Source organism: Nelumbo nucifera, chromosome 5 (assembly GCF_055504915.1).
Source record: "Nelumbo nucifera cultivar China Antique chromosome 5, China Antique-T2T, whole genome shotgun sequence".
Taxonomy (NCBI): domain Eukaryota; kingdom Viridiplantae; phylum Streptophyta; class Magnoliopsida; order Proteales; family Nelumbonaceae; genus Nelumbo; species Nelumbo nucifera.
In genome coordinates, this window is record NC_142653.1 from 30166242 (window position 1) to 30183562 (window position 17321).

At 37.7% G+C, this 17321-nt stretch overlaps 1 protein-coding gene across 17 annotated transcripts in view; it reads right to left on the reverse strand.

Moving 5' to 3' along the window:
- The window catches only part of LOC104600062 (uncharacterized), a 32007-nt gene extending 17420 nt beyond the window's left edge, over positions 1 to 14587 (reverse strand). For 2 of the 17 annotated variants that reach the window (XR_735608.3, XM_010262871.3), the window contains exons 1-6: positions 13917 to 14117; positions 12492 to 12579; positions 879 to 1079; positions 564 to 686; positions 209 to 246; positions 3 to 129 (exon numbers count right to left, since the gene is read on the reverse strand). Coding sequence is in view for 15 of the 17 variants with exons in the window: in XM_010262871.3 (XP_010261173.1) it covers positions 3 to 129; positions 209 to 246; positions 564 to 686; positions 879 to 1079; positions 12492 to 12569 (567 nt within the window). In the remaining 2 variants the exon portion in view is untranslated. Of the gene's footprint in view, positions 1 to 2; positions 130 to 208; positions 247 to 563; positions 687 to 878; positions 1080 to 11690; positions 11785 to 12491; positions 12627 to 13537; positions 13842 to 13916; positions 14119 to 14324 lie in introns of those variants that run through there. The other 15 variants (XM_010262872.3, XM_088889011.1, XM_010262873.3 and 12 more) reach the window with 13 other exon arrangements.
- Positions 14588 to 17321: the final 2734 nt, after the last annotated feature.

Here is a 17321-nt window from a genome sequence, read left to right on the forward strand (position 1 = left end):
ACCTTGTCTGTTTGGTCATTGACCATCTCTGCAGATGCTGGTAATTTTTCAGCATGCTCATCATGAATGTTCTGATTGCCAGTTATTTGCAGCCCCTTCTCTCTTAGCCTCCTCTGCTGCTCAAATTCTCTGAGGACCGATCAGACCCAAGATAAGTTGGTTTACATAATAACAATAAACAAGTAATTGATAAGGTTTTATAAAGTACCTGAACCCAGTTTTAGAAGTAAGCAGCTGGACTGTGACCTGGAATCAAATAGTAAATCACCAAACCATGGATCAGGGGAAATTATGATTATCCTATTAGAAATAGCTAAAAATCTCAGCTAAGGTTAAATATGAAAATAGAAAAATGAACAAATGAAGAAAAATCTAAGGTGGAATTCTTTTCTTTTTCCTTTTATTGATATGCAAACAGAACTAAAACACAAGACTCACCTTGTTGAAACCATATGCAAATTGAATCCCTTGTAAGTATATGATTATCATAAAGAGGATTAAATCAACAAACCATGAAAGTATATTGTCACCATGAAATATCTAGGAAACAGAGTAAGACTCACATGTAGCATAGTTCCAGAGCTGCATCCTTGAAGAGGCAGTGCAACAGCATAAGGCTTTGATGCATCTGCATAATCAGCAAGGTTGATGTAAGCCTCACCAAGGAGGCTAGATCGAGAAGAACCCTGAAATCAATGAAATTCATGCCAATATAATTGTTCGTATCAGCTAGGGAACACCAAATATACTGATATTTTCAATTGTAGCATGAACAGCAAGAAAGAGAAAAACATAAATTAGAGGTATAGAAATAATTTGCATTACAGTCAAGTCATTACACAATTAAGAAAGAAATGCAGTAGTTAGAAGGACTATACCATAGCCACAACAAGCTTATACAGCTTTTCATCATACTGTTTGGTTCTGGCATCATGGAGAAGTCTTGTGGTCTCATAAATGGGATCTGCCCATTTGCAAGTGCCATTTCTCACATTTGCTTTGTTTGTTTTTGCTGTCACCTTTTCCGAATCAGCAGGGATGAAAGATATAAACAATTTATCCCATCCAGTCTGTGGAACCTGAACAGGATCAAAAAGACATCAAAGGTTTCTTGCAGTCATTGGAGAGATAAAAGGTTGCATGTATGGATAAAACATTATTTTTCCCAAGATTGCTGAATATATGCAGTTAGGGACATGACATCATTCCTGAACTTTTAGAAAGTGTATCATGACAATGATATTTATTAGCTCACAATGAAATATATGGTTTTGGGCTGGATGTTGAAGGGGATTCCATGCTGAACGTGGGCTGGATCTGGATGAATTATAATCAAGGGAATTGCATATACAGCAAGCTATGAGAGAAATCAGATAATTAGCAAGAATGGAAGAGGCCACTTTCAGATAGGTTAATAGATAAGCAAACAGTTTGGCTGGTACCTTGGCCAAACAAGGGGTATTTAGGGAACAACATTTTTGGGCTTCATTGTATAATTGATGTGGTAAAGGGGTGGCTCTTCAGAATCCTACGTTGTAAATCCACTCTTGTTTATCCATATACCTATAACAAAAAGAACAGATTCACGTTCTTTGTTACAAGGTCTTTCGTCCATGATCATATTTTCGTTGATACACTCCAAAAGCCCAGGCACTACAGATATATATACAAGTAATAGTAGCTTAAGATACCATGATCAGTTATTTCTAGAACTTAATCCCTGACTATTTGTTTTATAAGATAGCCATTGGGCAATTGTTATGTAGGCAAGAGAATATTATTATCATCATCTATGCCTTGTCCCAGCTATATGGGGTCAGCTACATGAATCCTATAATCCTGTTCTGCCATTCCATTCTGTTCAGTGTCATATCCAATGTTAAATTATGGGTCCTCAAATCAGTTCTCACTACTTCAACCCATGTCCTTTCTGGTTCTGTGGCTTCTGCCCCTAGCTCTTCTTGCCCCTTCAACATGTAACAGATCACTTCTTACTGGTCAGAAATAGAACCCATAACAGGATAGGATGCGAAGGGGTTTGTAACAATAAGGATGCAAAAATCTTAAGCAGAGGAAAACCTAGGGTTTATGGACCAATTCGTTTGACTATAAATAAATCATTAAGATTTGAGAGGAAGAGTTAGATTTAGATATAGAGAATTGGGTTTTAAGGATGAATCTTAGGCCAGTTACAGTTGAAATAAGACCTCAATTATTAAGAAATAGCATGGTAAATGCCAAAAAAGGGTGAAAGAAAAGAAGTATACACTAACTGATGATGACCTAGCGTAAAAAACCACTACTCCACTAGTTTAACGACAGAATGGCTCCTCATTGAAGAAAAAGGATCTAAATTTCAAACCACTCAATTTATGGAACTAGAGTAACTGCATCATTCATGTAGAAATATTTTAAAAAGGACAATGTTGCAAAGGCCAAGAAGTCAGTAACTCGTGCAAAAGAACTCAACCATGCAATCCTGTGGAACTTTGAATTTGTCTTGAGTACAAAAATGGCAATTCACGGAGTGGGTATGATTCTCTTTAGGCTGATCAAATCCAGTTGTCTTGGGCTGACAGACGAGCTCCTTCTACAGATTTACTTTGCTTAAGTTAAACCATCTCAATTACCCACAAAATGTCATGGTTCAGCATTCTGGCACAAAAGCTTTCTCTGCTCCCTTGGCAGATGACAACAAATTCAGATAAAGATAGAACCTTAAGAATAGAACCTTTTTATTGATAACAGCAGGAACAGTTTTATTAAGTGGAGTTGAGGAAATTACAATGGTTAAATGCCTTGCACTCCTTTTGAGTCAAGCCTCAGCTAATACCCCTTATTTTACAAAATCCCTCATTTGATACAGTACCTGAAAACATTCAATTCCTGTTGACCCCTGACTTTGCCAATCTACCTGCTAAGGAGTTGGCCAACCTTGTAGTGTTGTAACTGCTTATTACACTAGGTCATAATTAGTTATAAAGCTATTCTAACTTGAACTTTGAAAGTTCAAAGAAGATTAGTTGAATATATAAAGATTTCTGAACTTTTAGAACCCAACAAGAAATAAAGTCCAGAAGGGCTTAATAATATATGTGGAAATCTATGATGCCAGAAAGGTATGATAACGGAAGAGCTTTGACTAATCAAAGCCCTTCCATGAATTTTGATGAAAACTAACTGATTGGTGATGTGGGCGCCGGCAGCAGCAGCAGAATTTAGTGCAGCAGCAGCAGTAATTTAGTGTTCTCAGCAGCAGCAATTTAGTGTTCTCATCCTATCTTATCTATTCAGTATTCTTACCTTATCTGCTTTCAGTAGCAGGGAATAGTAGGAGTCTTATCTATTCAGTATTCTTATCTTATCAGTTCAGTAGTATGGATTAGTAGGGAGTCTTACCTTATCTTATCAGTTCAGTAGGATAGATTAAGGGAGTCTTATCTTATCTTATCTTATCAGTTCAGTAGGATAGATTAGTAGGGAGTCTTCCTAAAAGTAGGATTCTTATCTCTTGTAATCTCCTATTTAAGGAGCTGAGAATGTTGAATAAAGGCATCGAAAATTTCAGTCAAGAAAGAGAGCAAGGAGAGTTAGGTGATCTCTTGGACAAATCACCATTAAGGCGCCAAGATAGGTTCATCAAGAAAAGGGAGGAACAAGGGAAAACAGGAGGTTTTCCCCGTGGACCGACCTGTGACGAGATCCTATTCGCGGGCCCATAACAATTTGGTATCAGAGCAAGGCGTCATGGGTGACCTTTAGCAGTTGAAGACTAGGGTTCAGGATCTGGAGCTCAAGATCGTGGAAAACAGCATGGAGGTGCGCAAGATCAAGGACGACGTCCGAGAATTAAGGCGCTTGATGGAGTTGTACTTTTCCAACAAGGAAAGGAACCCAGAAGGGGCTGCAACCACAACCGACCGCCGACCAAACGTGGCAAAATCGTCGGGCGAGCAGCAAGTCATGGCCCTAGAGCAGGTTAGCAACACCCAGAATGTCCCAATTAAGCAGGAATCCGGTGTCATCGAGGCGTCACAGATTCTTGGGATTGCATATCTTCAAGTTGTTGCAGGTGTTGGGGCAAGTGCTGGTGAAGGAGCTTGTATGCCTCATGTTGCGGCTGCAAATGTTGCAAAAGAGTTTGTTAGCTGCAGTCAGATCAAATCCTAGGGCTGCACACATCTGGGTGAATCTTGCTAATGCATACTATTTGGCTGGTGATCATAGAAGTGTTGGAAGGTGCCTGGAGAAGGCAGCAAAACTGGAGCCTAATTGCATGTCAACTCGATATGCTGTTGCGCTTCATCGTATCAAGGATGCAGAAAGGTCTCAAGATCCCACTGAACAACTTTCATGGGCTGCGAATGAAATGGCTTCAATACTCAGAGAAGGGGACTCTGCAACAATTGAGCTTCGGATAGCATGGGCAGGACTTGCCATGGTTCACAAGGCTCAGCATGAAATTGCAGCAACGTTTGGAACTGGACATAATGATTTGACGGAAGTGGAAGAGCGAGCTTTGTACACACTAAAGCAGGCAATAGAAGAGGATCCAGATGATGCGGTTCAATGGCACCAGCTTGGCCTTCACAATCTTTGTACTCTACAGTTCAAGACATCTCAGAAGTACCTTAAGGCTGCAGTTGGCCGCGGCAAAGAATGCAGCTACGCATGGTCAAATCTTGGTATCTCACTACAGCTGTCTAAGGATGAACCCTCTTCATTGGAACCCAATCCAGGAAGGCAAAATCATTCCACTTATCCGGGATTCCTTTGACTGTGTTTCAAGACACCCATCCTAAATTCGAGCTTGAGGACAAGCTCGTAGTCCAGGAGGGGAGTAATGATGTGGGCGCCGGTAGCAGCAGCAGTAGTAATTTAGTGTTCTCAGCAGCAGCAATTTAGTTTTCTCATCCTATCTTATCTATTCAGCATTCTTACCTTATCTGCTTTAAGTAGCAGGGATTAGTAGGAGTCTAATCTATTCAGTGTTCTTATCTTATCAATTCAATAGTATGAATTAGTAGGGAGTCTTATCTTATCTTATCGGTTCAGTAGGATAGATTAAGGGAGTCTTCTCTTATCTTATCTTATCAGTTCAGTAGGATAAATTAAGGGAGTCTTATCTTATCTTATCAGTTCAGTAGGATAGATTAGTAGGGAGTCTTCCTAATTAGCAAGGAGTCTTCCTAAAAGTAGGACTCTTATCTCTTGTAATCTCCTATTTAAGGAGCTGAGAATATTGAATAAAGGCATCAAAAATTTCAATCAAGAAAGAGAGCAAGGAGAGTTAGGTGATCTCTTGGACAAATCACCATTAAGGCGCCACGATAGGTTCATCAAGAAAAGGGAGGAACAAGGGAAAACAGGAGGTTTTCCCCGTGGACCGACCTGTGACGAGATCCTATTCGCGGGCCCATAACAATTGGTTACCACTTTTATGATACTGGTTGATTGGTGATAGCTTTTCCAGCATCATCATCATCCTCTAAGCGTTGTCCCAATCATATAGGGTCAGCCACATGAATCATGTTCTGCCATTTCATTTCTGTTTAGTTCCAATACGTATTGTTAAATTCGAGCCTTTAAATCATTTCTAACTACTTTAACCCACATCCTTTTTGGTCCCTTCTCAAAAAAAAAAGTCCTTGTAGAGAGATTGGGCCAAACAGGCCTTAGTTTTCTTTTATTTAAGTAGCTTTATTTCTGCTGAAGTGGCCCTTCTTTAGTTATTTATGGGCCTAATTTTTTATTTCTTGTTTTATGCTTTAAGTCAGCCGCCCAACTAAGGGCATTCTTGTAACTTTACATATGTTTTATTTCAGCATATATAAATTAAATCAGAGAGACAAAGAGAGGAGATCAAACAACTCTCTTTCTCTTCTCTTCCCTTCCATTCTCGCATTTTCTTTCTAAGCTTCTGATGAAACTCTTCTTCTCTTTCTTCTCTTTCTACTTTTATTTTATTTTCAGATTTATTACAGGTGTGTTCTGCAACCGTCCTTTTGGTGTGCCCCAGCTCTTCTAGCCCTTTCAACTTATTGAATAGATTTTCTCTGTATGCAACCAAAGTAAACAAACCATCTTAGTCTACTCCATTTTATCACCTATTGGAGCCACTCCTAGGTTCCTTTGAATAAGCACATTTCTGACCGAGTCCGTTTTAGCTTTCCCACTAATCCATTTCAATGTTCACATTTCTACCACTCTTTTTTTTTTTGAAGAATAAAGAAAAAAATTTATTAAAAAGAAAAGGAAATACATCAGAGGTGATAAGATATCACCAAAAGCAATACCATCCCCAAACCCACAAAATGAACCAAATACCCAACAGCTTACAGGCTTGAATACCCATCCAACCCAAGATAAAACCCAAAACCAGCCCAAACCAAATCCCCAAAGAAAACAAAAACATTGGCCCGACAGCTGACCCAATCAAAACCCCTTCCTGAAACACCACCCTTCAGTCTAAATTCGTGAGAACATCATCCTCCTGGTCTGAGACATTCTCATCCCAGACCTTGCTTCCTTTCAAAAGTAATTTTTTCTTCAATAACTCTTCCTTTTTTCTTTTCTCAAATTCCTCGAAGGCTCTCCTAGCAAACTCCTCCCCAGCCCAGAAAAACAGATCCAGGCTTTTCCCAATTGTAACCTCTCTATCCACTAATTTCTGAAGAGATTCATCACCTGATTCTGTCGATAGTATCACTGCCCTTCTGCAACTTGTTCTCACCAGGGTCAATTACAATACCTCTTAACTCATTCTCCTGATGTTCCTTCGTCGAATGGGGAGTCGAAGCCTGAACTTGCTTCGTTGCCTCCCCATGGTCTGAACCTGATATCCCTTGCCCCTCACTCTTTTCCTTCAGATGTGATTCAGACCAATAAAAAATAGTAAAATATTTCAGATTATAGCAAAAGAGGAAGAGAAGAAGAAGAAGAAGACAGCAAGAAGAAGAAGGAAGAATGGAGAAGAAGGGAGAAAGAAGGAGTTAGATAGTCTCCTCTTTCTCCACTCTAATCTTTTATTAATCTTACTTAGATTACATAAATTACAAGTCTGCCCTTAAGTGGGCGTTCACCTCATCAGCATACTTAGAAAACATAAAAAAGAATTAAAGGCCCATTAAGAACAAATAACAAGAAAGAACTAATCAATAAGATAATAATGGGCTAGGGCCCATTCGGCCCAGTTTCTCTACACCTTCTATACACCCATTTGTATTTTTTTAGGTCCTGCCCCCACTAGGCCGATTTTGAGCCTAGAAAAAGTCTTTGTCACATGTACAATGTTATGGTTTCTCAAATTACTTAATTTCTTGTTAATTATCCCGTTGGTCTGTTCCTCCTCTTCCTCAAGTTTGCTCTTTCGGCCTAAGTCAATACCCAGCCTACCAACCCTTATTTCTTTAAAGTGCAAATGATCCTCAACATAGTTGGCACCCTGCCCTTTAGGGAGTTCCTCACCATTTGAAACTCCCTTTCCTCCAACCGCACCTTCACTTTCCAGTTCGACATTGGTGTTATCTCTCCTCCGAGCTGCCTCATCCCTCCCTTCTGTCCTCTCTGCTTCCGCTGAGGCCAGATCTTCTGAAAACTTCGGATCTGGTTTTCCTACTTCACCCCCAAACACTAGGGGCACCAAACCTGTAATCACAGATTTGGAGAAACCTTGGATCCCTTCAAGATCCCTATTAACCTGAGACAAAAACCCTGCATCACCATTACAAAAGAAGAAAAGTAGTCATTGAGAGCCTCTCATGGTCCACCTACAATCCTCTTCCTACCTTTTTTGTCATACCAGGCATAATTTTCAAGGAGCCAAGGTAAGGCTAGGCAACAAGGGGGCACCTTGTCACCTAGTCGCTTCATAATCATATTTCCTTAATAAATATCCATAATTTTTACAAGAAAAGTATAAACTTCATGTTGAAGTATAGAAAATCAACATATTCCAACATATTCATGAAAAGAAAAAGAAGAAAGAAAAGAAAATTAAAAAAATATAGGGGCTGAACCCCTATTTCTGTTATAGGAAAAGAAGAAAAGAAAGGGTGGAAGAAGAAGAAGAAGAAATTAGTATATAAACACACAAAATTAGTAAAGAAAAAGAAGAAATGTGTTGATTGGACAACATTTTATGTTCTTCCTTACTTATTGGTTCAGGTTTTGAAGTCTTTGAGGGTTTAATACAGTATTTAGCAATAATTTTGTTGACTAAGCCCTAACAAATAAGAAAATATAAAAAGAAATTAGTATATAAACACGCAAAATGAATATTTTAGTTTAGAAATGTATTTTATAATTATAACCTCAAAAAATTAAGAATATAAAAGTTTTTTATAACACACTACAGAAAACTGCATGGCGATTAGGTGAGGCGAGCCTCCAAGGGCGCCTTGTCGCCTAGGTGTCGCCTTGACAACTATGATACCTGGCGACCACCCAAATCCATCTTTCTCTAGCCTCAGTCGAATTCCTTCTTCTAGCCGCTCCACTCCTTTTAAAATTTGGTCTGATGGATCCAGGATACTTTTTCTTGTCGATTCCTTTCCTTCTAAACGGGTTCTCCTTTCTGCCATTGGACTCATCATCTATGTAGACTTCACTCGACCTTTCTATTGGGCAGGACAAAAAACTTCAGTCAAGTACCCTGTTCAGAGAAAGCCAATGATTGTCGTGCATCGCGCTCCTTTACCTCACTATCAACTCCTGGAAGGGGTTCATCTATTCTCGTTGAACCCTAAGTCCATCATGTAATAGTAGGGGAGACACAGCAGGAATGTCAGCTAAATTTGAGCGAACCCCATTGTTCGAATTTATCAAAGGCCTAAGTTTCAAGTGATTAATAAGGTAATCACGTAAGTTTGTAACCCTAGCCAATCTATTCTTTTGAGTCGCTGGCAGACCATTCAGTTCAGCTAAACTCTTTTCGATCCCCTTCTCTTTGTATGGTGGACCCCAGCCACTCGCTAATTCAACCCCTTCAATGATGTTTCCCCATGCAATCCTCTTTCCTCGTGCGAGCCTCTTTCTTCATTAACTTCATTTATTCCCATTTCTGCATTCAACTATGGAATTTGAAGCGCCTCACCCGACTTCTTCCCCGCATTCTTTCCAGCCTCCACGTCACTACCCACCTGTGAGAGGTCAATACCCATACCTCACCGCTTGTAACCCGACTTACCATGTCATCGCCCTCCTTCATCTTCCCAAACCAGAGCATCACTTTCACTTCGAAGCCACCCACACACCCTGTTCCATAGACCTCCAGCATGCAACATGAAAGATCTTGGTATCATCTCTGGCTTGACTCCAGCAATCTTTAGGCACAATGCTCTCAGACCAAGTTTGTTGAACGAAAGCAGCACACCTCCCATCAACGTCACTATCTACTCAAGGATATCTCCCTACCACACTCATCTTTTGGCACGTTGTTTCTTGGCCACCCAACATTCTACTCAATACAACATTGTGGGCCTCACAACCATTTTACAAAACTGTCCTTTTAGCTTAGGTGGTATTCTACTATCACATAAGACTCTGGATGCACCCCTCCAATTTAGCCATTCTACACAAATTCTATAGGTGACATGCTCATCAACCTCTTCACCATTATGGATTAGTGAACCAAGGAAATGGAAGATGTCATATTCAATTATCTCTTGGTATTCAATTCTAGTGCACCGTGACTTTCACTCCTATTATATTAAATTTACATTGCATATATTCTGTTTTAGTCATACTTATTTTAAAGCCTCTTGTTTCTAATAAGGGTGATTGTGGATCAGGCCAGGCTTCACACTTAATGATAAGGGTTATAGCTTAGGCCCAGGCCTAAAATATAAGCTTGGACCTGGGTCTGTACAGACCCCAGCCAAGCCAAGCCAGACTTTGGGCCTATGGCATCTAATAATAAAAATTCAATTATTTACAAAATTTTAAATCAAAATGATGTATGATTCATGAAAAAATATTGCACAAGCCCAAGCTAGGCTGAGCTTGGCTAGGCATTGAGCCTATGGCACAAAAAATAAGGCATGGGCCTCATTTAATTCCTAGTCTCGGCTTGGCTTGGCTTGTCTGTCCTTTTATAGATGAGGCCTTGCCTAAGAAGACAATGCTCATACTTGAGTTGACTCATGTGTTGACACATGTGCCAACTCATAAAGATGTATATGTTAAAATTTTTATATTCTATACAAAATATTTAATATAAAATAAAATATATTTGCATATATATAACATATAAAATATATAAAACATAGATATAATATATATAAAGGCGTGTACATATTAATATTATGATATATTACAATATAAAAATATTATGTATATTATATTATATTGCGGGCCAGCCTGCAACCTCAGAGGTGGGCCCGGAAATTTGCTAGTTGGGCTTGACCAAGAATGATTGCCCCTAGTTTTTAAGGTATTTGTCCATTTCCATCATAAGTGTTTTAAAAGGGCAAGGGGCTTTTGGAACCCAAGGCACAAGGGAAGGTGTATGCCTTTTCAAAGCATGCACAATAATTTTAAATTAAAAAATAAAAATGCAATTAATATTAATTCAGAAAAAAAATGCATACTTGAATTTTAAAAGGCATTTAAAAAAGCCTATTGAATAAAGTTAAAACATAAACATAACATATAAAACATATTCAAACATGTGAAACTTTCAATCTATTTATTTCTCTCCCAAACATCTTGCATTCCTAATTTTATGAGATAGCCTCCACCTTCAAAAAGGCACCTTAAGGCAAGTTGAAATAAGTCCATGAGAGGGTCCTAAATTTTTGGCTTGTATGTAAACAGACGTTTTATGATTTTAGTTGCAATTCATTATATTTTAGGATTACAAACCAAATGTTATTTGATGGAGAACGTCTTGTAATAAGAAGGATGAGTAAAGACTAGCAAAAAGGAGAGCCACTATGCAAATTAAGGCATCAGGTATTTGAAAAGTCTTTGTTGTTGTTTATTTAAAAGTTAATAAAGCATTACTAATCTACAAATAGTACTGAAAGGTAATTTCAAAGTTGATAAACCACAACAAAATTGTTTTTTGGTATATATACACAAAAAAAAACTAAGCAAAGGTGCATGCTTGGGTCAAGGCACATGGTGCATCAGGTGCACGCCTTTTCAAAGGGGCTACACCTAGGCTCAAGTGAGGACATACCTTGAAATGTGCCTTACCTTTGTGCTGAGGCACACATTTTAAACCACTAAACCTAATTTTGCATTTAATCCTTCTTTAGCTTCATCAATAAATATTACGCCTTAGCAAACAACAGGCACAATGGGATCTTCTCCCAAATATGTTAGTTAGTTCAAGTTTATCCAATGACTAGTACAAGTAAATAAGGACCAAGTGCTTAGCCTTATATTACTTATTAAAGCAAAGACCTCAAATAGGAGGGTTTCTCCTTTAAAACAAAACTATCATAAAGAAAACTATCATAAAGACTCAAATAAGAAAACTATCATAAAGACTTTGAAAATGTTATATTGGTGTAGATCGCATTCTTCTAACTCAAATAAGAAAACTATCATAAAGACTTTGAAAATGTTATATTAGTGTAGATCGCATTCTTCTAGATAAATTGGGGCTTTAATTATAAAACAAGCCTAACTTAGTCTCCAAAATAAAAAAAAAAAAAAAACAGCCTAATTGTTTCAAGGTTTACCATGTGGATAGGAGCTGGGTTCATGAACAAACAAGGTCTAACATCACAGTTTGTTTTCATATATCCTCAATACATAAGCTATGATACCAGGTACCTGTAACAGTATCAAATATCATGTCAGATACTTCAATTTTTAGTGTAAACTTCATATCCGATAAGGTATCCAGCACTGTCCTTGCCATATCAGAGTAACATGATACACAAGACACATGCATTTGTGCACGTTGACTTTTAGAATCTCCCACATGTTGGGGACACAAAACTGTGATGTTAGCAGCCTTGCTTGGTAGCAGGCAGCAGATCCGGGTATGATAGTGGGTACCAAAAAAATAGTACCCCATTCAAGTAGGGGAAATTAAGTAATTAACTAGTTGATTTTTCATGGGCTCTTTCCTAAACTAGTGGTTACATGAGAAAGCACAGATGCATTTGCACCAATCCTTTATCCATCTCAGAAATTTTATAAATTGGCAATAAGTTTCACTCCAGAACAGAAATGATAGGAAAATGCAAAAAAGAGGGAAAATAATTTTTGCCTGGATAGAAAAAATTTCCAAGTATCTATCTGTCTAATAAATCCATAAAAGAAACAAAGTATAATGAGTTCAATAGCCAAATAAGAAATTAATGTTGCATGGAAACAACACAACAGATGGATGGCAGAAAACAGAAAACACCCAGTTCCATAATATCTTCCACAGAAGAATCACAAGATAGGAAACTAATACTCAATCCAGAGCTGAGAGCTCCATATTGCCAAATTCCAGAATTAGCACCACCAAATGGAAAAGAAATGCTTACATGTGTGGCATGGAATTGCAACCGGAAAACCACCTTTATTTTTGTCTTCTCGAGCTTCCACTTGGCAATCCTTGACATTATTGAGCAACTAACCAATCACCAACAGAAAACCATCAGTATTCCAACTTCACTTCCCTGCCCCATTCAATCAAAGTTAAAGCACAAAAGTTCACATTATATCTCCAATATTTAATATAAAACAGCTCCAAGAAAAGCCAACTAAAAAATAAAGAGAGAGAGAACATTAAGATGACAGATTCCAACACCAGGAGAGAGGATGTGCATGTTCCACACTTCCACTACTTAATACAGAAACCCCATTTAAAAAGGAATGGCATGACTTCTAAAATTTCTACAAGACCATTTTTAAAGATCAGTATATGATCTTAAAAAATAAAATTATTAGCAATTGGGACAAAGTAACATGATGGCTTAGAAATGGAACAAAACCAATTGAGTCAAAAGCGACCACAGTTAAATCATGACATTGGTAGCTGTTAGGAAGGTTTTGGAGCAAAAGCAATATCCAAAGGCAGGAATGCAGAAGAATTTTATATAGTAACAGTACAACCACTTGGATGGACACTTTCCTGGTACAGACACTGTACCTCAAATGCTATTTGATGCCAGTTCAGGAGAGTTCCCATATAAAGGAAAAACATCAAAAGAAAGAAATAAAAACTAATATGAACTTCTCCTTCCGAGCAAATCGGTAAAATAGTTATGCTAGATGTTGGACAGGAAGAAGCATAAAGAAAGAACAATGTACTCCCAAATAATTTTGCATTTAAAATTAAATCACAGGTTTATGATCCACAAATATGTAAAGAAGATATCAAATGTAAAATAAATAAAAAAAAAAATGAAAACGAAAAACCTAACAGAGAGAAAGAGAGAGTGATGAAAAGGACAGTCTAAAAACCCCTCGAAGCTAGGCAAAATCTAGGACCGCAGAGTCTCGGAGAAAGATTTGCATCAAAATTCCAAAGTTATATCAGGAAATCGACTGCTTAAACAATAAAACCAGCACTACTATTTATCAAAACCTCAGATCTAGATTTCACGCCGGGAAGTGCCAAACCAAGCAAAATGCAAATGAAAAAGATGCCAACTCGAATTAGGTCTTCCAAAGTGCAACAGAACGTAATCGGAAATCATAGGTCAAGCTAAATCCAGCATGCAGCTTCTTGAGCAGTATAGAACAGTGGAAACTGAAACCATTTATGTGCCAAAACCTCGAAATTTCAAAATGCAAGTATAAATGTAACTTCAGCAAACAAAATCAGATAAATTATTGGCTCCATAACCAATCAGTAAAAAAAAAACAAATGAACTCCACAGTCGAACTACATGCAGCAAACAACTTTCTACCAACACCATTCCCGTCATAAAAGTAGAAATCTCAAATTTCCTACATAAACTTACCTAGAGGTGAGAAAATCCTACAAAACTCTCCGAAGATCTCTCTGATTCAAGCCCTAAAACCAAACCAAAGTAACTTTCGAGACTGGAATATGGCGAAAAGAGAATCCAAAGGAAAAATGCCACCCTTAATCTGGCAAACACAGTCCAGTAAAGTAGTAAACAAAGCAAAAGTAGTATATTGCTCCAGAAAAAAAAGGTCAAAATTCCCAAATGTAACCAGATTCCACCTCGGAAACTTCCAAATGCAGAATGTCGTACAGAGAAATCAGTAAATTTACCAGTTCGAACCGTAAATTCGAACCAAAACTGATTTCAAACCCAAAAAAGAAGTCCAAAAAACGAAAGCGAAAACAAACAAACAAAGTAATAAATAAACATTTAAGAGAAGACGACGTAGAGCTATCTTACACCTAATTTCGCATCTGCAGGTGCTTAAACTGCAAGAAAAAATCAAAGCACCTGTCAAAGGAAGCTTCGGCGCTGTCGAAATGACAGATCAAAAGTGCTCATTGCTGCATCTTGGAGCTCTTCTTCTTCGAGCAAACAATCAAGAGATCAATGGTTATCGCCATTGAAGAATTGACGGAAGAGTGCTATCGAAGATGAACTATCACTATACCAGATTACCAGTCCTCAAAAGAATAATTAAAAAGAAATAAAAAGCTACATCCCGCCAAAGCCTGTAATTGTCTCGTTAATAAAATCGGACCACAAGGAAGATTAGAAAAATACTTAATTCGTAAAGAAACTAAATGACTGAAGTACCCCCTCCTTTTACCATGACCATGACTCCATGAGTCGGGTCGAGTCGGGTCGGTAAAAGTATAACTTCACTGCGAGTTAGCGAGTATACCCTCCGTATGCAGTGTAGAAATATGAATGGACCAAATTGTCCTCACCCATGAAGCAAACTCGTTTTGAAATTAAGGTTCCATTTGGTGCGTTTTTTGCATGGATTGTGGACTTTTTAGAAATTCAGTCGTTTGTGTTTTGATGTTTGCTCGTTTGATTGGAAAAAGATTTAATCACCAAAAGTTGTAATTCCAAAAAAATGCAAAAAACCTATTTTAGGTTATTTTTGAGAAATTCCAAATTGAATTTTTTGTCTATTTCTTCAATTCATATTCATGTGGAAACACATATAAATAAATGCATTTTAATCAAATTATCTTCAAACTACTAAGATCTTGATCTAAAAACTCTTTTCATCTTTTGACTATCAAATTTTAGAGAAGATCTTTCAAAAAAAGGACTTATCAAACAGTTCCTAAATTAACGCTATTCGATAAAATTATTAAAACACCCTTTATGATCATTCAAAAATACATTACTACCCGTGTAGAGGGTGTTACGAAACACAAGACAGGTCGATGGACGAGCTGCAGCTCCAGTTGAAATGGATTTATTTACTTTTTGTTTTCTTCTGATCTCTTACAGAGACAGCATGATTCGTACTTTGTGTTTCTCGTGGAAGGTTTGTTTGTGAAGAAGCAAAATATAAGAGACTGAGAGTTCTCAGATCGGATGGCTGAGATTTTTGACTGTTGGGATTTAAAATCGACACGTTTGAGCTTTGTCATCTTATCTCCCTACTTACTTTTTGGAATGTCGTTTCTGGTCCAATCCAACAACATAATTATATTTTTGCGTGGCAAAAAAGAGAACACTTTTGTCACCTTTTTCGTTTGATTTTGCTGGGAATTGCGGTAATTGTAGTTACAGTTGCAACGGTTTCAGAAGAAGTGGGGAGGGTAAAAGAATAGTGATATAATTTTTTGTTTTTATATGGAAAAATATGCGATATGGTAGGAGGAGGAACATTTTGCTAAGAGAAATAGAGTTGCCACTTGTTGCTTAATACTCAATAGAGTTGATTGAATCGGATTTGGTCCAATATGATCCGGTTCAATATGAATTCATTACAGAGGGACTAGGTTCAATCCATTCCAATGAATATTTTGGATTGGTCTAATTCAATGTCTGGACCATCCAACCTGTTCAAATTAGTTTTAATTTAGATTGGTTCCAACCTGAACCTGGTCTATTTAACATTTGTATTCTTATCTTCTATCAATGGACCAGATATTGGTTCAATATGACCCACTTCAATAAAAATTCATAACGGATGGATTAGGTCTAATCCAATCTAATAAATATTTGGACCATTAGGTCTATACTGGTTATGTCTTATTGGTCCATCCAATCCATCCAAATTGATTTTGATTCGGATGGTTTCCAACCCAAAACCAGTCCATTAACACCCCTACTTCCAACAACAGTGGAGAAAATATAGGTGACAAGAGAAGGGGTCCCTTCAATATTACCAACTAATTTCAATGGTAGATGCTCCTCAAGGGAACTACCATGAAATGATTGAGAAAAAAATATGTAAATATATCCTCCCATCTCTCTCAACCTTTATCACCACTTTTTATCCAATTTTAAATTGGGTATGGAAAAGTTGTTTCTAATCCTTTAATGGCCCAAAGATAACATTGTCCCAACATTTAGGATAATGAATTATCAGAAATATAAAAAAGGCATAATACCAAACAAGCTTTGACCAATCAACCCTTCCTACAAAAAGTTGGATAGAATCAGGTTAAGTTGGGCTTGATTATGGGCTATCGATGCATCAATCCAAGCCCAACCCAAGTTAAGATCAAGTACGAACATTTTTTAAGGCTGACCTTGATCTCAACAAATATATGCCCATGGTTCAAAGTATCGATACGATATTGTATCTTTTGAAAATGATATAGTCTAAGACGCCTGTTTCCAGGGGTTTTGGACCCCCAAATTTTTTAATAATAAAAAGCATGCTAAAAACTTTCCAAAAAACCAAAATTTGAAAAAAAAAAAGTAAAAAAATAGAGTTTCAACCATTTCTAAATGCCGATACGATACGGCCAAAACTCATATTATTGATACTTTGAACCTTGCATATGCCCAAACCATGCAAAACCTCTTATTGGTAGCGTAGGTCGGGCTGGTTTGGATTGAGTCCACCCACGTTGAAATATTGTTCAATCTTAATTGCACTTGTAATCCTAGCTTGTCCTACTAGTTCCCTAGTGAGAATATAGAGCTGATAGAGCAAAATATTCAGAATAATTTTGTATGGATGTTTTACAGAAGTTTTCACCTTTGATAGCTGAATTTGATAGCGCCATAGTGGTTTCACTGGTTACGGAACCAATCATTTTGGAGTCCAGATCTCCTGCCCACGTCTACCCACAACACATTACCCTCCGTGAATTGGGAACATCTCCCCCTACATAATACTATGCAGAAGATAAGATGTTCTCCATGTGTGGCTGTGATATTATGGGCAGGAGACCAGGACTCATCATTTTACTCTACACAAAGCAGACAAACAGATTGCTGCCACAGCTAGTAAAACAA